This window comes from Cucurbita maxima, unplaced genomic scaffold (assembly GCF_002738345.1).
Source record: "Cucurbita maxima cultivar Rimu unplaced genomic scaffold, Cmax_1.0 Cma_Scf00022, whole genome shotgun sequence".
Lineage (NCBI taxonomy): Eukaryota > Viridiplantae > Streptophyta > Magnoliopsida > Cucurbitales > Cucurbitaceae > Cucurbita > Cucurbita maxima.
Window position 1 is genome coordinate 959,831 of NW_019272038.1, and position 22,264 is coordinate 982,094.

Consider the following 22,264-nt stretch of genomic DNA (forward strand, 5'->3'; position numbering starts at 1 on the left):
AAAAAAAAAAAAAAAAAAAAAGCATACAATTACTTTATATATGAAAGATAGAACAAATCCGCTATAAAAGCTTCCTTTTTTTTTTTCTTTTCTTTTCTTTTGGCCATACATTTACAGTAACAAATGCAACAAAATAAACATCTTGTTAGAGAACTTGCACCTAAATTTGAACTCAAGTCAAAGGAACGATACCAAGTTTTCCGTGTTAGCATATGAACAGAACAGCGAACCCCGAGTCCAGATCTTGACATGTATCAGTCATGAGGCAGAAAATTTTGTAGTTAGAAACACTTGAAACAAGAATTGAAGAACAAATCAAAATAAATACAGGTACAGTCAGGTCAAACGGATGCTGCTTCTCCATGATTACAGTGGAGGATGCAAGTTGAAGCAAGCAGAGGATATATCAAACGAATAGCTAGCACTTCTAGCAAAGAGAGGGGCTGATGCAGCTCGTTGCGAAAACGATGAATTCACTATGCTTGGTGATAAACTTGACAGGAAAATCTCCGAGAACACGTGTACGACAACTGAAGAGAATTGTTCTCTTCATCTGGGGTAGGATAGATTTAGTTCGTATCCTTGGTGTTTCCCTTCCAAAACTCGCTTGCAGCCTCCTTGTGCACTGAATTTTCGCTACGTCCATCTGTTTTCATGATTGGCCTATCCTTCCCATCATTGTCGATGTCCATATCCTGCGGTTTCGTTCTCTCAACCTGTGACTGATTTGTGATTCCTTGCTGATTCGAGGAATCGGGAATCATACTGGTATTAGTGTTTTGTCTCTCTTCTACTTGATTGCTTTCAACTTTAATATCAACATCGGCTGTTGACGTGGTTTGTGAGCTACTGCAATTACTAGTCTCAGTAGCTTGCCTTTTCAAAGGTGGTCCTAAGTCAGCTGGCTTTTCTTCTTGAACTCTCTCAGATATCGATTGCCTGGAACGACAATCCTTTTGGGCTGTGGCCTGCACACCACCTAAACCCAGACCTCTAGTTTCTTCTGTGGTCTTGGTTTCCTTTTCTGACAATGGATTAGCAGCTGCTGTGACAGAGGCTACAGAAATATTCTGGTCCGTTGGCGCACTCGATAATGTAGCAGTTGTTGAAGACGTGATCTTCACAGGGCCCCCGCCATGAGTCACAGATGGCATGACTGCAGAAGTGTGGGGAAGGGTGGTGGTCTTAATACTAGGATGAGCGTCTAAATGGTTTGGCCCCCGGGCAGGAGTGGGTGTTTTGGTTGAAGCAGGGACTTTGGCCATTATATGGATGGCATTCTTTGACTGAGCAGCCTTGAGTAAAGATGCAGCATCTGCCGGTGAAGCAATGCGAGCTCCAGCAGCAACAGCAGCAGCTCTAACAATACAGTCTGAATCAAAAGAAGACTTGGGAATCATCTTCTTGGATGCGGTAACTTGAGCTTTGGCTGTTAGACTTGATGATCCAACTGGATGTGGTTTTGTATGAGTAGGGCTCTGATGTAATTTATCTTGCACTTGTTCAGACGAGGCAACGGGAGCAAGCGAGCTACCATTACCTATTGTATTTGTACTGGCTGGCCATTTAGAAAATGAGAAAAAAAAAAACATTGAAATTGTAAAAATGAGAAACATCAGAAACTTGTTGCATTAACAGCAGAAGGAATCAAATCTTAGTTTCACAAACATTAATCGTTAGACATACACATCCATCAAAGTCAAGTAGCTGAAGAAACTCATGTGACCCTAAACATGAACTATTTCAAATAAGACATTTCTTCTCAAACGCATGAACCACATCTCATAGTCGCATAATAGAGTTAACAGACTGATGAGGATGTGATAAACCCTACTTTTACAGTATAAAAATATAATCTACAATACACTCTATAAAATGCATATATATTCAATAATTTTTTAGAGATTAGCCTATTTTCCTAAATTTGAAATAGAGAACTAAAATCCCCTTTAAAGAAACCTATAGAAGATAGTAGTTACCTGAGCCACTTATTCGAGCAGCTTTCAAGCTACCAACTGGCCTATCAAGAGCTAAAGACATTGCATGACGAGCTGCCAGCTGCACCTCAGATAGCTGTGTACCAGCCGTGTTGGCTCCCACATTCAAATTTCCGTGTCTCTTTTTAATAATTGCCCATCTCTACAGGACCAAAGAATTGGATTATATTCCAGACACGAGATAATCATTAATTGGAGTTGGAGAGTTGAGCTTAGGTTACATGGCTGATACAGGCTACAGAAAAGACATGACAAACCAATTACATGGTAAATTTGAAAGAATTATAAGAATTTCTCTACAAAAGACTCCGCTGCCGGGATTTGAACCCGGGTCAACTGGGTCGAACCCAGATTCTGGCCTGACTAGAAGACAACGGACAATCGATTGTGGTTGGTTGCTTCATTTTAATGTATCTTGGAAGTCATGGTTAAGCAGCATTGGCGTGACTAAACAAAATGAGAAATGAAAAATAGAATGGTAAGGCAGCATGTTAAGATTTCGAGAAAGAAAATATTGCCACAATCAACTTGATTTTGGGAGTTATAAATGGACCAATGGGAACAAGAAATTTTATGAAAATTTAATTACTAAGCAATGTTGTAACTTCACACATGAAGATAGCAAAAAAAAATTTGAACCGTTTTGTACAATGAGGGAAGCATTGTAATGAGGAATATTGTATCTATCCATGATGCACCTAGACTGGCATTTCTCTTTTATAGATAAGAAAAGTTTCATTTACCAAGAGAGAAGTACAAAAAGAGATGGGATGTCAAATTATCAAGCACTACAGGAGGTTACAAAAAAAAATTGCTATTGGTTTCTTAATCCAAATTGCCAGCCGTTATGGTTGAAAGAATAAGCCGAACGAGTGGACTTTAGTTCTCCATCTATTCAAGTTGTTCGGAACCATAGGGTGGTTGTATGGGAGGTTGGTGAGAGTGATATTACAAATAGGTATAGTCTCCTCTCTGAAATATATATCTGCTGCAACAAGTCATGGTGATAATAAGAAATCATAATAGCAGTGTGCACTACTGGACCTCATAAGAAGTTTCATTTTCACTTTTCGCTCACTTCTCATTTGTTGATAGAAACTAATGGTTACAAAGCTAAGACGAATAGAAGGTTCGGTGGAATGGTCTCTCAAATTTGTCTCCTAAAGTTAACAAAAGACCAAGTGTAAGAGTAAGGAATAGAATGAAATGGGAAATTTGACTTCATGTTGAAGACCAGACCTTCTTTCTGATAGGAACATTCAGACCCCAACAATAATGCTTAAGCTTTAAAGTTTTTATTTGTGTGCCACCGTATTACTGTCATTAGCACAACCTAACCATCAAGCTTCTAACCAAGATACTCAGAGGTTGTCCTATTATTGTCCCACTTTGATGATATTTTCTTCCTAGATTCCCCACCCCCCACCCAAAGAAGAAAAATGAGATGGTGAAAAGTTAGATAAGCACTACCTCCGTCAAAACATGAAACATAAAAATAAAAAAAAATTGAAAAATTAATTATTATTTTTTTAAAAAAAAAAAAAAGAGCCCTAGTTGACAGAAAGATGTCGATGACAACAATCCACGGAGGAAAGCACACACAAGGATAATATTTTTGCTACACGATCCAGGGTGTTAAGATAGAAAAGACTACAATACATATGTCAGTTGAATGATGATAGAGAAAAATACAAGACATGCAGAGCTGAATAATGAAACTATACAGATTGCAGAGCATAGGAATAATATGGGACAGGAACCTTTCCCTAAAAATGCTATAAACTTGAGGCAATGCGAGAAGCTAACAAGCTAAGAATTTATCAGACAAAAGAGAGATGGTAATAGTTTTTTCAGTAATGAAAAAGAGAGATAAATAAGTGAACACTCCCTAAAGCATGCTTTGCTACTGACACATAAGTAAAGGTGAAAAACAAGAAAAAGACCTGAGATAGCTGTGAAGCAGTTCGATCACTCAAGAAGTCACCACGTAAGATGTTTGCCCAATTCCCTTCACCGCATTTCTTCACTGCAGCCATCAACTCAAGGTCCTCTGCCTCGGACCAAGGTTTTCTTTTCCTTCGAGATGCATTATTGCCATACGTTGATCCATTTGTGGTCAATCCTTCAGCAGATGGTGGGGTAAGGACCGGCTGTCGCTGAACAGAAACAGGCACTGTGATGCTCGCACCTCTTATAGAGCAAGCAGGGTCTGCATCTTCAAACTGAAACCCAGCCATGTAACTTCTTGGTAGGTTAATAGTTAATGGAGCCTCTATTGTGCTACTGCTTGGAAGGCTCAAGTGACTTGAAGAACCAGAAGCGATAAATACCTGAAAGAAGTAATTATCCATACATTAAGTCGATCTCACAGACTTTAAACTAAAAACTACCAAGCCAAATGACATAACAAGCCATTAAAAACAGATGTTAATCTACACAGCAAGTCTAAATATATTAAAAGGTCAACATGACAACAACCTTAACCAAAAACTATATGGACGAAATTGATGACGACGTTAGAAGTATAAATTTGACATTGTTGTCAACTAAAAACTTCATTGTAATCGACTTTATTCTACTCCCCACGATCAAGGTTTCACCCATTTCAATGCATTTGAGATTGTGAATAGCCTCTTAAAAGCATTACTATGCCATAGCTCTTCCAAATTTTCGACTTTTCTGTCCTCAAGACAGTTAACGCCTCACTTGATGACAATTGAAAAAGATAATTGGCATACGTGAGCGAATGTGTGGTATGTGCAAAAGAAATTATTGGTAAAGGATTTTTCAACCAAGCATGCTAAGGTCCAACATATGAGGAGAATAATGAAAACGATGATTGAGTATGGAAGACCGTTTGTGGATTTAATCTACTTACCTTCGCACACGCCGCAGCCTCCGTCGAAGTTTCGCAGCTGAACGATGGAAACGGCTCCAATTCGCACTCCAAGTCACTGTCATCTTCCTGTTAGCAATTGTCAAATTGCAGGAATTAATAAAAGTGTAGAAACATAGACAAATCAAACGGAAAAACTAGAAAATTAACTTCCACTGACCAAAGGTGCTGTCTCGTCTTCCAAATTATCAAGCAACGCATGACGATAAGCCAAATGCCGCCATAGCATCTGATATTCCCGAGGATTAGAAATTCCGGTCGAAGTGTTTTTAACTATCTCGTTCCAATCAATCTTCGGCTTCGCTTCCGAAACTTGTGACACTTCTTGTAACAACGTCAGCACCGTCGTCGGAGAGTACCTGTTCAACACACGAAATCTCAAATAAACAAATCACTCGATACACAAAGATTCACCGCATATAATCTCATGAATAGGTACGTGCATGATTATTTTGGAAAATAATTAATTCCTCCGGCAATCAATGAGATCCACTGCTTCTTTCATCTTAGAACAAGCAAAATTGAACCACTTACCTCGGAAGGAAAGTGGAAATGTCTTTCTCGCTGACAGATCGTTTCTTAAGCTTCATTTTCTGGTTGATGCGATGAGCATACAAATGGCCAATAACAACTGAAGATTACTTTTCTCTCTCTGATAATCGACCAAAACCCTAGCAAAGGATTCAGACGAAGAGGGAAAAATCTCCGACGAGAGAGAATTGTGAACACTCAGATGAGAACAAAGAGGGAACAGAGGACGACTACGAGTACGGAGAGAGAGAGAGAGAGAGAGAGAGAGAGAGAGAGAGAGCGATAGACTTTGGCCAATAGTTGTGGAGCGTGGTTTTCACGCGCGAAATGCCGCGTCGGGTCGCGGCGCCGCCGGTCGATAAAAGCGGTATCGAGTACAAATATAGTCCATCGAACAGAAATCGCGGCAATGCTTGTGCCATTCCAATTTCCAATTTATTAAATTTTATTAATTTTTTTAGAAACAATTCAATGACATTTTTTATATTTTCCTTTCAATTCCATATTTTCTTTAAATGAAAAAAAAAAAAAAAAAAAAACAATAATTTTGGTGTCTTATTTTCATTTTTTTTTATTAATTTTTTAAGCATATAATATATAAACGGGAGCTAGCTTTCCACTAAATTAAAAATTACTTGTGTAGCTCTATATTTACCTTATCGAGCTTATTTATTCAATTTATTGCATATCTCTTACCCTTTACTTTCCTCGACTTTTACTTGGATCTCTAAGAATCCCGAGCTAAAATCAGTAGTAGCTCAAATGGATCATTTTATTATTGTACGAGCATTGTCCTTCTTGACCTTCTTCTATTTTTGAAGACAACAAGGTCGTTGAAGTAATGTTTGTCTACAGTGACGAGTCAATACGGGAAGTCAAAGTGTTGACCAGAAGAAAAGTGAACGGGTGACAAAGGAATAACATAGCTTTCACTGAAATATGACCCATAATATTTTGACTACGTGATTAAATGTTTAAATGTTTTGGGCTTCCCCAAAATGCCTCATAACAATAAAGATAGTATTTCTCTGCTAAACCCTTTTATCTTCTGCAAAAATAACTAATGTGAGACTCACTCCCAATAATCTTCAACCATCTTCCCCTTGAACAAAGTACCCTATAAGCCTCCTATGAGGCTTATGAAGCTCTCAAATAGCCTCTTTAATCGAGACTCGACTCATTTCTTTGGAGCCCTCGAACAAAGTACACCATTTATTCGACATTTTAGTCACTTTTGACTACACCTTCGAGACTCACAATTCTTTGTTCGATATTTGAGGATTCTATCGACATGCCTAAGTTCTGGGCATGACTCTGATACCAAATTGTTGAACACAACTCTCTGTAGAAAACACTAATCGAGAAGAGAATACAAGGCACACGGTAGAATACTACTACTTTTTATTGTTTAGATGAAAATCTAGTAGGGTGGAGGGGTATTTATTACCGTCACACTCTAGACCTAATAAATATAATTTTTTTCCCTAAAATATTACATCTCTCCTAAAATATCTCGGTATCTTTTTCTAGTCTCTACTAAAATAAACATCCAATGGACCAGTAAATGAGTGGGCTGACTAGTGATATATTTCAACAAATAATTTAATGAGTTATTAACTTTATACAAATACATTTAATAAAAGTGACAATTTGGTATAAACATGTTTTTTAATTATTTTAAATTAATTTAATATTTAATTTTATGTGGTTTTAATAATTTAAAAATAGGTATTAACGCAATTTACAAACAGGAGGGGTAAAGAAGTAATTTGAGAATTTGCAGCACGCCATTTAAATGAACGCAACTACCGAATTTATGATATTTACTCGTTATTTCTTGCTTCTTTCGTAGCTGTAGAGGTGATGTGCAAGAATTAGAACCCAAAAACGCCGCCCTCCGACGACGGTGGAACCTCCACAAAAGTCACGCCTCAACTCCGATCAGATCCGATTCCGATCGTATTCGGTGTTCTTCCACTTCCCGGAATTGATTGGAAGCAGAGTGAAAGAAATTACAGGCAGTTCAGAGGCCTATAAAGATGGTGGCCGACATACTTCTTCAAATTGCTCTCATCCTCGTAATGGTCGTCATGTTCTTGGCGATGCACAACATTCCACAGAGATTCTTTGCGAAGCTCCGGTTTCGTTTTCGTTCCGATGTCGAATCCAAACGCCACTTCGTGAGAGGCGCTCAGCTTCTCGCTCGAGCAAGATCTGCTCCGTCGCGCTCATCGGCGACGTCGTTGGCGGAACAAGTGGTAGCGGAAGCCGATAAGGCCATCGCTCTCGATCCTAAGGATGCCGCTGCTCACATCCTCAAGGCTTTGGCTCTCGATATTCAAGGATTCAAGACCTCTGCTCTTGAATCACTCGATACGGCTCTGTCGCCCCTCGCCGCTAAGTCGCTCAGCAACGAGGAGCGAGGCGACGCGTTGTACAAACGAGCTGAGTTGAAGATGTCCACGAATCGGCGAGCCGTAGTTGACTCGGCTATGGCTGACTTGACCGAGTCTGTGACGCTGAGTCAGAATGCGAATGCCTATTGTTGGTTGGGGAAATGCTATGAGATGAAGAAACTAAGAGGAGAAGCTAAGAAAGCATATGAAGAAGCGTTGAACATCGAGCCACGATTATCCAAAGCCCGGGAGGCATTGGAACGCCTATCAACATCGTGATGTAGCCGATGTCTTCCGTGGTCTGTGTGAGGTCAGCGCTGGAAGAACATCTCTCAAGTTAATCAGGTTTATCACTTCCATTCTCGTGCATTCCTGTTACCACTGATTGATCTCCTTTATTTATCTAATGATTGAGACGTTGAATTGGCTTCTGAGATGAAATTCTAGCTGCAATGCATTTTCAAAATAGATCTCCCTTCTCTGAAACTGATAGTTTATAGTTCGGGTTATGAACAAGCCTTTGAATTGGATCTATATTTTCTGCGGTTCTTAGTTGTAGGCGTTCTTCAATTCTTCGTTTCCTGGTCTTCGATGCAATGTCTGTTAATTCTTGTAAATGTTGAGATTTGAGCAAATCCAAAAAGGAAATTAACACGGCAAATGATCTTCAAAAGAAGAAATTCAAAAGTTCTCAGACGGTCATCTGATTCTATCATTCGCATTATTACAGAATTCCCACTTTATAAAATCTTTTCCAAATCCTGTCTGAAAGAAACAATTCGGGTTCGAGTGGTTCGGACTGTTCTGAAAAGATTGATCATCATAGTCGTTTCCCTTTAGCAAAAGTGCCTCTAATAATTCCTACAATTCAAGCTTCTTGTTGGAAAGGCAATCCTCAGCTCCAGCAGAGGAGTCTCCAGACAGGTAACAAGGGGCTGTTTGCAATCATTTGGAAAATATTTTGAAAATAGTTTTTTCTCTCCAAAATTAGTTCCAGTTCATATAAAATTGATTAAGTGGTACATTTATTCATCTTACTTTAACATTTGTGTCAAAGTAATTTTTTATACTTAGATACATAAATCTCTCATAAATTCAAAAGTTTCTAAAAATAATATTTGATATAAAATTATGTTAAGCTTTTAATTTTGTGGAAGGTAAAAATGTTTATTTTTATTTTTGATAATTCCATCATTGAAGGCGAGGAAAGAGACGAGAAATTTCACCCCAAACGCTTAGCCATGGCAATATCAATCAAAGCACGAATTCTTCTACGAGCTAATCTCACGACCCCTCTGATCATACAACATTTTAGCGTTTGGGTAAACGAACGCAATTGTTCTTGGATCCCAACTTTGCCACACATAGGTTGATGGTCAGAAGGATCAAATTTCATAACATCATCATAGGTTGCACTGTTATGGGTCGGCCACGATGAGCTTTAGTTCAGCCCATAACAATTACCCTATGACAATTACCTTCGACTGTAACGACTCAAGTCTATCGCTAGCAAATATTATCTTGTATTTGTCTTCTTTGAGCTTTCTCTTATGAACTTCCCCTCACGCGTCTGCTAGGGAGATGTTTCCACACTTTTATAAATAATCTCACGCTGTTAGGGAGATGTTTCTACACTTTTACAAATAATCTTTCATTTTCTTCCCCAACAAATGTGGAATCTCACATTGACCTAGACACTATTGTTCATGATAACAAGTCCCTTCAAACACGAATCTTCACCCATACAAGTCCCTTTCGGATGGTCAGCACCTTCGTCAAGCTTTTTGATTGGTCCAAGGTCGAGAGTTCCATTTTATGGTGACACTTGCATGCTTTATCAAATCTAGTCGTCGACTTTACCAATCGTGTGCACGTCCCTACTCAAGATAATAGTTTTAAGTATGTGCTCATGCCTAAAGCTCAAGATGAAATTTGGGTATACACCTGCTCTCTAGACACTAGTCTAAGTTTTCATTACCTCATTTGTCTCTCCAAACACCAACCTTCATTCATTTTTAGGTGCTTTCTTGCACTGTCCTTTTGTGTTATACTCTTGTGTTACTACTCTAATATCTCATCAAACGCTAAACAAAATGGGCCACAACATGCCTATTATACTCGAGGAAAGGTTGGGAGGTGCAATATGTGAGCCACCTGATAGACTACAAATTAAAACATATTTATCAATCAATAGATCAAAAGTTTGAATTTTCCGATAGTTTCAACTACATAAATTTTACTTATTTCACGAAAGTTTGTTTCTTTTTTTCATTTACGTGACAAGTCATATTCTGATAATAAATGTTTGTCCGAAAAACTAATTAATGGTTGGAACATAATTGTGAAAATAAATAAAAAAAACTAATGAGCATCTCAGCTATAAAAGGAAATACTTTCCTGCAATTTCATTTGTGCAGAAAGATGCCATTTGGCAATCCAAGTCATCAATGAACGAGTCCAATCACGTGAACTCCGAGGAGGGAAATAGAAGCAAAGCTCTATACAATTTCCTGTTCCATCAACAAGTTGAACCGTATAATTTGCATCTGAATGAATGTGAAAGTACAGAAGTGAAAGTAAAACCTGAGAAGCTTCACGTGTATTGCTCAGGAGAAACTGCCAAACCAAATCAGCGACACAGTCAGTCTGTCACAAAATGGCCTACACGCTTCGCTTGCTTCACCCAAAATATGTTATGTTCAAATCTATATAGAGATTAGCCTACTACACTACCCTGAGCTTTAACGACATATCCAATTGCAGTATTCATGCCGGGGAACTGGTTTCTGGTTACAGAAGATCTCATCCATGAAGGTGTGGCTTAGTTGTCCTGCCAAGCTTGGTGGGTCGTCGATCAAAGCGTCGATAAAAGCACTAACAACTCTTCGGTCTTTCACTGATGCTTTCAAGCTGAACCAAGTTAGGAACTTCACTCGAAAATCTACGTCAATGTGGCCTTCATGCTCTAGCCATTTCACCATTCTAACAGAATAATCATAGTCGGACTCTTCAGTTCGCCTTGTGCAGTTAAAACCGAGCATGATGCGGGTTTCGGTTAATTTACAAGGTGTTGAAGGACAAACTGATATCGATTTCATCGAAGTGATTGAGTTCTTTAGAGAGGGATATTTGTAAAGCTTCCTCTTGTCAAGTCCATCCAATGAGTGAAGATTAATCAGGTTGTTTTTCGAATCCACCTGAGAATGAAGTAGATTAGTGTTCTTAATTTCTCCATTTCTATGCTTCTCCAAAGCTGGACGCGGCGTCGATAATTTCGGCGTGACCCATTTGGCTTCCCAGACACCAAAAACTTGTGTGCTACTAAATAAAGAGACCTTGCAGTGGTACTCGGTTGAAGGGGAAAGATCAGTGATCTTAAAGTTTTTTTCTGGCTTCAATGCAATGAAAGATGGCTGGTCTGGATAATCCTCCATGTTAGCTTTACGATACCAAAGCCTGCAGCCTAAGAAGTCTCTTAACATGTGATCATCATATCGGAGCACGACCATCACAGAGGTAGGTGAAGAATCTTCAAATAGGATCTCGCAATCTGTCGAGGCAAATTGCAATAAACGGTGAAAAAAACATTTCCTAATGAAATTACTCACATTAATCAAGTACCAAGTATGTCCAAGTAATCATGCAAATTAACATTGAAATTAAGCATCACATCCTAATCAAATTTGACTTCAATCAATTTTAAAGAACAAAGAATATCAATTCACACTTCAAATTTCTGAAAAAGGTGAGATACGTACCCAATTTTTCTCTTTTTTGCATACCATCCACGCAAGGGACACAACACATGGAATCAAAGGCCTCCACAGCAGAAGCACACAGTTTCTGAACCTCCGCACCACAGGATAGCCGGTTGACAATGCCTCTTGCCATTCTCAAGCAAACCTCATCTAAGGGTCCCACTTCATTTGTCATCATATTCATGGCGAACTCTACTGTCTTGTGCACTTCTTTGTATAGATTTGTCCCTACAAGAATCTTGTGACACAAGGATAGCCTTAGACATAATGCATCCACTCTTCTGGCCTCCTTTGCATTTACCAGTTGTCTTCTCCAACTTCTGAAATCAGCAACTTTCTAATCAGTTGATAAACTAACCCAAATATAGATATAATTAGCTCACAAAGTGGCTAGCGAATCGACAAGAATAATTCGGTTTCTTTATATATTAGATTTAGTTTATATAGAGCCTGCATGTTGGATTTCTATTATATTGATTTGGTTGTTCTTTATGTCATGTTCGGAGGATGCATCCAAGTCAATCAATAATTCAGTTACAAAAGGCTAACTTCGGAGAAAAAGAGAGCAAACTATGGCATACCCCATCAATCCATTGATCTTTCCACATGAAACGCAGTAAAAACTTCCATCTAATTTTTCACAGAGACCATTCTTCACAATTCCAGTCCTTTCATGCTTCAGGGCACACTCCAAATGACATGACATTCCACAAGAATCGTTCTCATTAGAAGGGTCAGAGCCACAGGTCAGCCAAAGACTTGGATCCTTGTTATCATCGTAACAATGGCAAATGCAACATGAACATCTCTTGCAAAAAGCAAACTCTGGATTTAGAGGTGCTTTGCAAGCCACATTCCGACAAAGTTTGACTTCAGCACTTTCCTCATCAGTCTCCATGGAAGTATTATTCGAATCCAAGAGTTGAATAGATGTTCGGTTCGTGTTTCGAGGTCTCTTGTGGCCAGTTTGAGTTTTGTCTAGTAAAGATGCATGAGTATTACTTCTGTCGGATTTCTGAGAGACCAGCTTCAAAAGGTACTCGATCATTTGAGATTTTGAATATCCAGTGTTCTTCATTTCTTTCCCCATTTCAGCACAGATGATCTCAAGTAAATCACTTCGAGTAAGAGACCTAAGGATTTCAGGTGCGGCTTTGGACTTTCGGGCAATCTCATGGATTATTTCCTTTTTCTTTTCCATACTAATCTTGCTGCCGCATTTCCCAGAGTCAAGACCATAACCTGAAACAAAAGCATGGCTCATGCGTTCACTGAGAATGTACATTCGACCAAGCACACAGCAGCAGAAGTGAAGAACAAAATCAGGCAAACAAATAACAAATTACATCCACCAAAATAATCGTGCAATGCAATGGCCAACGATAAAGATGATCCAAAAGAAAATACTCCACTACAAAAACAATGTCGATAAACAGCCACATTGAACATGGAGGTACTGTTTGGGAGGAAGCAAAAAAAAAAAAAAACAAAAAAAACAAAAAAAAACAAAACAAAACAAAAATCCAAAAGCCAGACGTGAATGACATCGTCCAAGAACGTGCAAAGACATTGATACAGCAGAGCGCTTAAATGCAAAGACGAACATCCATCAACCTCCTTATGAAGAAAAAAAACCAAAAAACAAAACTGTAAACTGAGAACTTACCCGCAAACGCTGGATCTAAACCGGAAAACCTCTCCTCTGGTTCGCTCATTGTACAGAATAATACGAAGAAACACAAAATTAGAAAAGGAAACACAAAAATTGCGTATAGTTTGCACGATTAACAGGTCTCCAATGGCGAAGAACAGAAAATGAATACAAGATAAAGTTCTTCTAAGCACAACGAACGGAGACGGACAATTACAGAGAGAGAGAGATAGTGGAAAACTGAAAGCGAGAGAGAGAGAGAGAAAGAGAGAGAGAGGGTGAAAAAGGAAAGGAGAGAGAAGAATCAGGGTGGAAAATAAAATAAAATAAAATAAAATAAATAAATGAGTGAAGTTTATGAACTAACAAATATGAATTGCCATTAATGTACAAATGCGAGAGTTGGTCTATGCATACCATAGAAATGCCCAAAATAACCCTTTTTTTTTTTTTTATATCTTCCTAATATATTACTAGCAGATATTGTCTTGTTTAGACCTTCATTCTCGAGATTCTCCTTAAGATTTTTAAAACGCGTCTACTAAGGAGAAGTTTTCACACCCTTACAAATAATGCTCATTTCTGCTTCAACCGATGTGGGTTCTGACACTCCAGGTGGTTGACGCTCTCGGCTCTTCGATGCAAGCCTTCGCCTTTCAACGCAGTGTCCTCAATATCAAAAAAGAGGCAAAGCTGCTTTGTCGACTGAAAGAAGGAAAGATGTGAAGTTACTTTACCGAGGGGAAAAAACAAAGTTAGCTTAATTGCCCTTATTCGAAAATAAGGGACATAACATACCTCTATTTTCTAAAAATAATATTATCAATTTTTATAAAAGGGTAAAAATGACAATTCATCTTTCCATATAAATTAATATATAGTTATCAATTTTTATAAAAGGGTAAAAATGACAATTCATCTTTCCATATAAATTAATATATAGAAATATGGATGACATTCCATAAAACTTCAATACCTTACGGAATAAAAGGAGAATGAAAAAATTTAAATTAATTTTGGCGCGTGAAAAACACGCGCTTGGTGGTACGATTTGACTTGCTCGAGAATTTCGGCTTCAGTTTCCTTTTTGTTTTATTTATTTATTTTGTTTCAGGCGGGGAACAATCGAATCTGATCACAAAGCCTTTTGGCTGGGCCGCGAAGGAGACGAACTTTTTTTCTCAGGGAGCGAATGCTATGGTGCGGTATTCCACATGGTTGATTTCGTGTGGGCCAGCGAATCAACGCGCTACATTTAAGATCGGACAGTCGAAATGCGTGGTTGGGAGTGGGCCCCACTTGTAGGTAACAAATTGCAACTTTCCATGCAAATATATTCAGGGTCCATATATGGGCATTTAGGTCGTTTCTTAGGTGGATGCAGTTACCCAGCAGCCATTCAATGGCTCCTATATGATTTTTCTTTTATTTAAAAAATAAAAAATGACAATTTCCAAGTCATTAAACGTCTAGATTTTAATATATATATATATATATATATTTAAAGCAAAAAGTAAAAAATAAAGTTCATTTAAATTTTGAATTAATTGTGTTTTTATTTTTTTAAAAAAAATTGGATATAGCTCGGACTTTTGAGGTTGACTTTCAACCTTTCAGACGGATTTCCAGGAGGGTTGACTCGAATCCATGTTAGGCGTTGACTCTAAGGTGATGGTGCATAATCTCTATGTTGGTAATTGTGAAATCTCATCTCGATTTTGAAAGGAGGAACAAAATATTCTTTTGCAAATGTGTGAAAACCTCTCCATAGTGGACGCGTTTTAAAATATTGGGGGAAGCATGAAAGGAAAAGTCAAAAGACAATATCTGTACGGTTATAAATGGTATTAGAGTCAGCCACGATGCGGTATGCTAACAAAGACGTTGGGTTTTGAAGGGGTGAATTGTGAGATCCCACATCAGTTGAGGACATTTTTTATACGAGTGTTGAAACCTTTTCCTAGTAGACGCATTTTAAAAATCTTGAGGAGGAAGCTCGGAAGGAAAAACACAAAAGAAGATAATATATGCTAGTGATGTACTTTAACTACTACAAATAGCCAACACATGAGCCCTAAAAGAGGGTGGATTGTGAGATCCTACATCGGTTGAGGAGGAAAACAAAATATTATTTATAAGGGTGTGGAAACCTTCTCCTAGTAGCTTTGAGGATAAGCTCCGAAGGGAAAGTCTGAAAAGACAATTTCTACTAGCGGTGAGATTGAAGTGATGTCACGATATGCCAAACACAATGTTTTGAGTCAATTTAAAAAAAAAATATATATATTATTATTGTTATTTTAATTAATATTTAATCATGCTTATTTTGAAAAGAAAAAAAAAAACAAAAAGAAAAAGGCGGGTATTTTATATATAATATATATATAATTTAACCCTAAGAAATTATAAGGTCGCTGATTTTCAACCCACCAATATTCGGGGGCATATTTCGTAAATTCCGCCACCATTTAGGATCTCTTTATGTTCTTCACAGTTCACTGTCCTTTCGTCCTTCTCTCTTTTCTGTGGAGTCCCCAAACGCAACCAAGGCTCTACACTGTAACTATACACTTCGCGCGACATTTCCACATTCGATCCTCTCTTCTTCCTTTTTCTCTTCTGGTCGGCCTCGATTCCTCTGTGTTCTATCAATTCTCTTTCAGACCGTTCCTTTTTTTTTTTTTCTTCTCAATTTCTGCAATGTGCTTCAAACACCCTTGATTTTGTTTCTGCCAGAGTTAATGTACGGACGTCCTCAACCCTTGACCGTAGGCGACCAGATCGCCTCCGTCCCTGACTGTGGCGACGGCGGCGAGCCCTTGGATAATCGCCTTGTTCGATATGGAGCTCACGCTCTTGAAGACGGCGCTGGAGTAGGCGGTATGATTGAGGATCTCAACCCTGATGCCGTTTATGCTTCCGCCGGTGATGGTTCAGACATGGCTATTCAACGCAGCGATGGTTCAAGCCAGCTCACACTTTCATTCCGTGGTCAAGTGTATCTATTCGATGCGGTTTCTCCTGAGAAGGTACCGTGTTAATGAGATTTAGGGTTTTAGTTATCGACATTTTTCTTCTGGATATTCTGAAGTTTTTGTAATGGAGTCGATATTTCTTGAACTTGGAGTACATTGAGTTCGATACTTTTTGATTCCGTTTTTTCTTCAACTTCTATGGCGGCTACAAGGGGTTGGAGAATCGAGCCGGAGGTTGGTTAATTTTAAGATTTTAACATGTCGTATCCTTTGTAGGTTCAAGCAGTGTTATTATTGTTGGGTGGTAGCGAACTATCTTCTGGTCAGCAAAGCGTGGATTTGGTAACTCAGAGTCAGAGGGTACTGCTGGAAACTTGCATCCCATTCCTTTAGGAGAAATTTTGTTTTTCGTCTTGATTTTGTTTCCTTTCACATTTTCTAGAATGCTGTGGACTTCCCCGGACGTAGTGGTCAACCGCAGAGGGCAGCATCGTTAAATCGGTTTAGGCAGAAAAGGAAGGAGCGATGTTTTGACAAAAAAGTCCGATATGGTGTCCGTCAGGAGGTTGCTTTCAGGTTTGGCGATGAACTTGTTAAGTTACTGGCTGTATTTTGTTTTCCCCGTTGCATATTCTTTGATTTCGATTTTCTATGTGTCTCTCAGTTCCACTTAGGTGTAACCTGTGAGATCCCATATCGGTTAGGGAGGAGAACGAAACATTATTTATAAGGGTGTGGAAACCTCTCTTTAGCAGACGCAATTTAAAAACTTTGGGGGGAATCCCGAAAGAAAAGGTCCAGAGAGGACAATATCTACTAGCGGTGAGTTTGGGTCGATACAAATGGTATCAAAGCCAGACACCGGACGATGTGCCAACAAGGACTCTGGCCCCAAAGGGGGGTGGATTGTGAGATCCCACATCGGTTGGAGAGGAGAACGAAGCATTCTTTATAATGGTGTGGAAGCCTATCCCTAAATGCGTTTTAAAAACCTTGAGGGGAAGCCTGAAAAGAAAAGCCCCAAGAGGACAATATCTGTTAGCTGGGGGCTTAGGCGGTTAGATAACCCTTATGTTTATTTTACCGCAACTTCATGCATTAGAAGTTTTAGTTCGTGCATGTTGTGTGTTCTCTAAGCTTTTGCTTTCGAAAGAGCTTTGGGTTTTTGATCTCTTACTTAAGTTGTCCAAACAATTGCAGGATGCAGCGCAACAAGGGACAGTTTACTTCTTCCAAGAAGCCTGATGGTTCGTATAGCCATGGTAGTGTCTCAGAGCAAGGTCAAGAAGAAAGTCCACTAGAAACTTTGTGAGTTTTCATGGTCTCATAAATTATAGCAATCTGAAACAATTGTTTCAGCACTAAGATGTTTTCTCTAGAATTCAACATTATAGCAATCGTATTCTCATCCTTGCAATTTTGTGCTTTCTCTAGATGCACAAATTGTGGCACAAGTTCAATGGCTACCCCAATGATGCGGCGAGGACCATCTGGTCCTAGATCACTTTGCAATGCCTGTGGACTTTTTTGGGCAAACAGGGTTAGTATGCTCCTGAAAAGTTGATTATTTTGCACTATTAATTATATTTTAAGGTAAGCTTTATTTTCCCTAGATTGTCTGGCTGATGGATATGCCAGACCTTTGCAAGGGACTTTTTGGCTTTTATTATGTAAGATGTGTCATCTATATGCTATTTCATACTTGTATGAAATTTTTTGTTATTGATATCTTGTTTGATTGGATGTTTTGAGTTAAGATTTACAATTTTTATGGATCTCTGTATGGGGAACAATGATTCTAGCTGCACTTGGAACGAGTGGGAACAGAAAAAAATTGATGATACACACAGTGTCTAGGTTAGTTTGGGTCTTTTTAGTACTGTTGACGTGATTAACAATTTTTACGGTAAACCACTCTGACCAGCATGTGCATTTTCTTTCGTTAGTCTAACTCGATTTTTCTGTGTCTCTACTACCTAGCTGACTACCTCATATATCTCTTCCTTTGTCCTTTGTTATTTTCTTTTGCTGCTTCATGATGCAGTGTAATCAGGAGTAGTTTGGTAATTTTCATCTGAGTTGATCATTTTATTTTTGTAGTCAGTTGGTTAGTTTATTTGAGTTATTGGGCTTTCACTTGTCTACAAGTAGAGACCATGTCATCAATACGGATTTAGTTTCATTAATAGGGATTTAGTTGAGATTTCTTTCAGATACTTCTCCTTTGATTCTTGGTTTTGGTTGCATCACCTCCCTTGATCGTTGTTTAGATTTTCTTGTTCACTAATTGTATTTCGCTCTCTATCCATGTTTTCCCCTTTTTTTTCCGTCTTTGTTGCTTTATTTACCGTTCATCTTGTCCGTGCATTTTCTTTAGACGTTCCCTCTTAAACTTGGTTAAGTTCTTGAAATTCGTTTCTTCCCTGGTCCTACCATTCCCTTTATATCCCAAATCTTGTGGAAGGGATGCCCAACTCCACTTCATTAAGTGACTTTCATCCTCGAATCCTGCATTTTCCCAATGCTTTTTTTTTTATTTCCTTGCAACTTTTTACATTCTTTGTGAACAAGTGTAAATTGTGGTTGGACGGTTACACAATTTTTTTTTACCGAGGTTTATTGTCCCATCCAGGCATCTTCTCAACTATGCACAAAAAATTTGTTCGTTTCCTCTTTAAATCTTTAATGTTTACTGGTTAAAAAAGATAGAATGAAATTAATGGACAGACTGGAGGCATATTGTAATACATTGGTATGTTTCTTACGACTGTACAACTTTCTCTTCTTCTGGCGCACATTTTTCTGGAGACAAGTTAGATGTATATACTGTGTTCACCAACACCGAATCCATCACCCATCAATCACCTAATCCGTCAACCATCAACCACCAAGGTAAAGAGAAAGGGGGAGCTTTGATTGAGGCTTTGGGAAGGTCTGTTTAATTGAGCCCGGGAAGCCAACATCTTGCCCGTTGGTCTTCCCATTCGCAAATATAAAGAAATTGTTGAGATATACAGCTATAAGTCCAATCCAAGTTTCTTCCCTTGGCCCTTACACATTATTTCGTGTAGTGCCAACCTACTTTCTCATAGGTTATTGTAGGCGCCCTAAATTTGTGTCTTTGATAAAGCACAATTACCTGTTGTTGATCATGGAAGGAAGCCATTTCTTTTATATTTCGTCACCAACCTTTCGTCAATCAACCCTTCATTTGTCCTACTCACAAACCTTTTTTTAGGATTAAACAATGTGTTTTATGGGTGCATCTTTCAACGATTGCCTTCTCAAAAAAATCTAACCCCTCGAGCACTTCTATCTTATGGTACTTCAATCTTTTTTAAGAACTCTGGAGTGAACCCCAATTTCAGGCTATTTATGTATTTACCACAGCCCATATCTCTTTTCAAAGGGCCTCTCTAGCCAAAATTTCCAGCATTTACTTGAATGGTTTCCGCGGCTAGTTTGAGCATTGGATCCATGGTGACCAACTATCTATAGGATTTAATGTCCTACCAGTTATCTTGACAACCAAATATTAACAGGGTTAAGTGGTTGTATTGTGAGAATAGTCTAGGCGTGTGCATGTTGTCCTAGATACTCCTATATAAACAATAATAATAATGGTGTCCCTCCTTCAGTCAGAACTGTCAGCATTTCTGATTTTATACTGGATTATTAAGAGTTAGAACCTATTCAAACCGAGTATATTTGGTTTGACACTGCAGTGGTTTCTTAACAACTGCTGATTGATCTGGGCAGGCACAAAACTTGGGTATGAAAAGTGCAGTGGTTTCTTAACTACTGCTCTTGTGCATGTACTATCGTAAGCAGACATGTGCGTATTTACTGTGTGTGACAACATGCTTACCTATGAATACACTTTATGATTATTGGTATTGCCTTATGGCCTTACCAAAATACATTAATACATACGTGTACAAATTTATATACTTATTTTGAGGACATATCCTTATCAACATGAATATGTATGTCGTGTCAAATTGCTACTTCAATGGTGCAGTCAGTGATTGAGGATTGTTTTAATATCTGATTCTTGTTCCCTTTCACAGTTTGAGTTAAGCATCGTTATTGCTAAAAATTCATTGTTCTCTTGAACGTTGCAGGGCACTTTAAGGGATCTCTCGAAGAGAAGTCAGGACCATCGGGTGACTCCGGCCGGGCAGGTATATGCCTGTCGTAGAGTTGTTTCTTCTTGTCTTTGTTTTAGTTTCTTGAGAACTCACTCTGTGTGAGATCGATCCCACATTGGTTGGAGAGAGAAACAAAACATTCCTTATAAGGGTGTGGAAACCTCTCCCTAGTAGACGCGTTTTAAAATCTTGAGGCTGCTTGCGATACGTAGTTGGCCAAAGTGGACAATGTCTGCTAGACAGTGAGGGCTCTGAGGAGTGGATTATAAGATCCCACGTTGGTTAGAAAGGGGAACAAAACATTCGTTATAAGGGTGTGGAAACCTCTCACTAGCAGACGCGTTATAAAACCGTGAGGTTGACAGCGATACGTAACGAGCTAAAACAAACAATATCTGCTAGCGGTGGTCTTGAGCGTTTACACTCTTGGTTTGAGTTTGTATATATGTATTACTCCATATTCCAATTCAACTAATTTCCTTGATTTTAGTTTGAAAGTGATGCTGCTGCTGCTGCTGCTGTCAAAGAAGACTTGGACTGCAGACAGGGTACCCATGCACACAGCGATCTCGTTTCTTTCTCAAACGGTGATAACTCCGCTTTGATGGCTGAGCATTAAAATTACGTTTGGTTACAGAAAAAAAGGCCATGATGATGCCTGTTTCTGGCTTTTTTTCATTCATTCCGGCCCTCGTTTTGGTAATTTACAGAAAACCAGGGTTGTAGAATGTACAGATATAGCAATGCTTTCTATTGAAATACGAGAAACAGATGGTCTCCTCATTATGTCACCTTGATACCTACACTTATGAACTACTACCAGTTGCTCTTCTTTTTCTTTTTACATTCTTTTTTCAATTATGTTTCCTTTAGAGTACTAATTTATTAGTTACACAATTAATTTGTTTTAGGCTTCAATTTAAATACAATATATAGTTATAAATCTTTGCTAATAAAAATATATTTGACCTAGGTTTAAGTTTAGGTTTCACTATCTCTTTTCTTGAACTCGGTAAATAGGTGTTTGTTTGGTTCTTTCTCCTTCACCTCGGTCGTCTCCTTCTCCCCTCTCCTTGTCCCATTGATTGATTGAGGGGCAAGGACAAAGGTTAGTTGGCATCTTGCCGTTAGTGTTCCGATCCACTTAACTAGCAAACACGACGATCCAGTTACTAGTAAAGACGACAGTCTTGAAACAATTCTTGATTAGTCAGGCCCTGTATGAGATTGAATCATTTCCTGCAATTCAAAAGAAAAGGACAGTGAAAGTTGCTCAAATCTTTTTGGTCTAAAAGTGTCTAGATAAGACCAATCTCATCTATGCTATATACTCGTCTATTGAGAGCTATGCTACTATGCATCCTATGTAATTTGGTCTTACATCGACCATGATATGAAAATTTACATCAGGTGATTCTTTAATCTCGATCAATAACCTGTCAAAACCTTAGACTCATATAGGTTTTGTTCCGTATCATCCTCAATAGTAGTTAATCACTATTTTTCTTAAACCAATAAATCAAAACATGCCGAGTTAGGTAACTTTAGTTTTTTTTTCCTAAAATCTTATGGGTCACGTGAATTTTACGTAAATATTAAAACTATAGTATTAGCGATAGTATTTTTTTTTTTTTTTTTTTTTTAAGATAAGCAAGAATAAGTAGAGTGGGCTAAAAATGGGAGAGTATTTATGAGAAATAGGGAGCGAAGATTTAAGAATTTAGAATATTAATAATATTACGAATTTCTCTCGAAAGTGAAATAGGCAAAATCGAGTCAACGAGAACCAAACATAGTAAGGTCGTTATTTATCAAAAAGTGGGGCCCACTTGTATATCCTAAATAATTTCAGACATTATCCCACGACTTTATTGGCTGCTACCAGCCGTTGGATCTGATGATAAAAGTA

At 38.4% G+C, this 22,264-nt stretch overlaps 4 protein-coding genes across 6 annotated transcripts; 2 read left to right on the plus strand and 2 right to left on the minus strand.

Annotated features, from left to right (window-relative positions):
• Nucleotides 1–177: 177 nt before the first annotated feature.
• LOC111495921 lies at nt 178–5,796 on the minus strand. The gene is made up of 6 exons (XM_023146089.1): nt 5,428–5,796; nt 5,054–5,252; nt 4,876–4,962; nt 3,941–4,327; nt 1,980–2,139; nt 178–1,558 (listed from the first exon to the last, which is right to left on the minus strand). Exons 1-6 carry the CDS (start codon nt 5,481–5,483, stop codon nt 570–572), a joined length of 1,878 nt encoding a protein of 625 aa, XP_023001857.1. The 5' UTR covers nt 5,484–5,796; the 3' UTR covers nt 178–569.
• Nucleotides 5,797–7,463: 1,667 nt separating this feature from the next.
• LOC111496615 lies at nt 7,464–8,099 on the plus strand. The gene has a single exon (XM_023147111.1). The coding sequence runs from the start codon at nt 7,464–7,466 to the stop codon at nt 8,097–8,099; it is 636 nt and encodes a 211-aa protein (XP_023002879.1).
• Nucleotides 8,100–10,198: 2,099 nt separating this feature from the next.
• LOC111495922 (VIN3-like protein 2) lies at nt 10,199–13,517 on the minus strand. 2 transcript variants are annotated; one of them, XR_002720396.1, is made up of 5 exons: nt 13,245–13,517; nt 12,160–12,820; nt 11,579–11,898; nt 10,404–11,370; nt 10,199–10,330 (listed from the first exon to the last, which is right to left on the minus strand). XR_002720396.1 is itself a non-coding variant. In XM_023146090.1 (4 exons), the coding sequence occupies exons 1-4, from the start codon at nt 13,291–13,293 to the stop codon at nt 10,562–10,564; spliced, it is 1,839 nt and encodes a 612-aa protein (XP_023001858.1). In that variant the 5' UTR covers nt 13,294–13,517; the 3' UTR covers nt 10,199–10,561. The 2 variants fall into 2 exon arrangements, 1 of the variants encoding a protein (XP_023001858.1); XM_023146090.1 differs by having other exon boundaries at nt 10,199–11,370.
• Nucleotides 13,518–15,656: 2,139 nt separating this feature from the next.
• On the plus strand, nt 15,657–20,999 carry LOC111495928 (GATA transcription factor 25-like). 2 transcript variants are annotated; one of them, XM_023146104.1, is made up of 8 exons: nt 15,659–15,851; nt 15,966–16,258; nt 16,481–16,564; nt 16,647–16,780; nt 17,405–17,512; nt 17,639–17,744; nt 20,329–20,388; nt 20,846–20,999. In XM_023146104.1, exons 2-8 carry the CDS (start codon nt 15,971–15,973, stop codon nt 20,972–20,974), a joined length of 909 nt encoding a protein of 302 aa, XP_023001872.1. In that variant the 5' UTR covers nt 15,659–15,851; nt 15,966–15,970; the 3' UTR covers nt 20,975–20,999. The 2 variants fall into 2 exon arrangements, with proteins under 2 accessions (XP_023001873.1, XP_023001872.1); XM_023146105.1 differs by lacking the exons at nt 20,329–20,388; nt 20,846–20,999 and adding an exon at nt 17,818–18,272 and having other exon boundaries at nt 15,657–16,258.
• Nucleotides 21,000–22,264: the final 1,265 nt, after the last annotated feature.

Excerpts from the sequence above, each read along its gene's own strand:
- LOC111495921 (XM_023146089.1), bottom strand. The coding sequence starts at position 5,483 with ATGAAGCTTAAGAAACGATCTGTCAGCGAGAAAGACATTTCCACTTTC. Across the intron at positions 5,253-5,427 it reads ATTTCCACTTTCCTTCCGAG|GTACTCTCCGACGACGGTGC; the intron begins GTAAGTGGTTCA and ends TGTGTTGAACAG. Across the intron at positions 1,559-1,979 it reads TGCTCGAATAAGTGGCTCAG|CCAGTACAAATACAATAGGT; the intron begins GTAACTACTATC and ends CTAAATGGCCAG.
- LOC111496615 (XM_023147111.1), top strand. The coding sequence starts at position 7,464 with ATGGTGGCCGACATACTTCTTCAAATTGCTCTCATCCTCGTAATGGTC.
- LOC111495922 (XM_023146090.1), bottom strand. The coding sequence starts at position 13,293 with ATGAGCGAACCAGAGGAGAGGTTTTCCGGTTTAGATCCAGCGTTTGCG. Across the intron at positions 12,821-13,244 it reads TTTAGATCCAGCGTTTGCGG|GTTATGGTCTTGACTCTGGG; the intron begins GTAAGTTCTCAG and ends CTTTTGTTTCAG. Across the intron at positions 11,899-12,159 it reads AAGATCAATGGATTGATGGG|AAGTTGGAGAAGACAACTGG; the intron begins GTATGCCATAGT and ends TGCTGATTTCAG.
- LOC111495928 (XM_023146104.1), top strand. The coding sequence starts at position 15,971 with ATGTACGGACGTCCTCAACCCTTGACCGTAGGCGACCAGATCGCCTCC. Across the intron at positions 16,781-17,404 it reads CGTCAGGAGGTTGCTTTCAG|GATGCAGCGCAACAAGGGAC; the intron begins GTTTGGCGATGA and ends AAACAATTGCAG. Across the intron at positions 17,513-17,638 it reads GAAAGTCCACTAGAAACTTT|ATGCACAAATTGTGGCACAA; the intron begins GTGAGTTTTCAT and ends TGCTTTCTCTAG.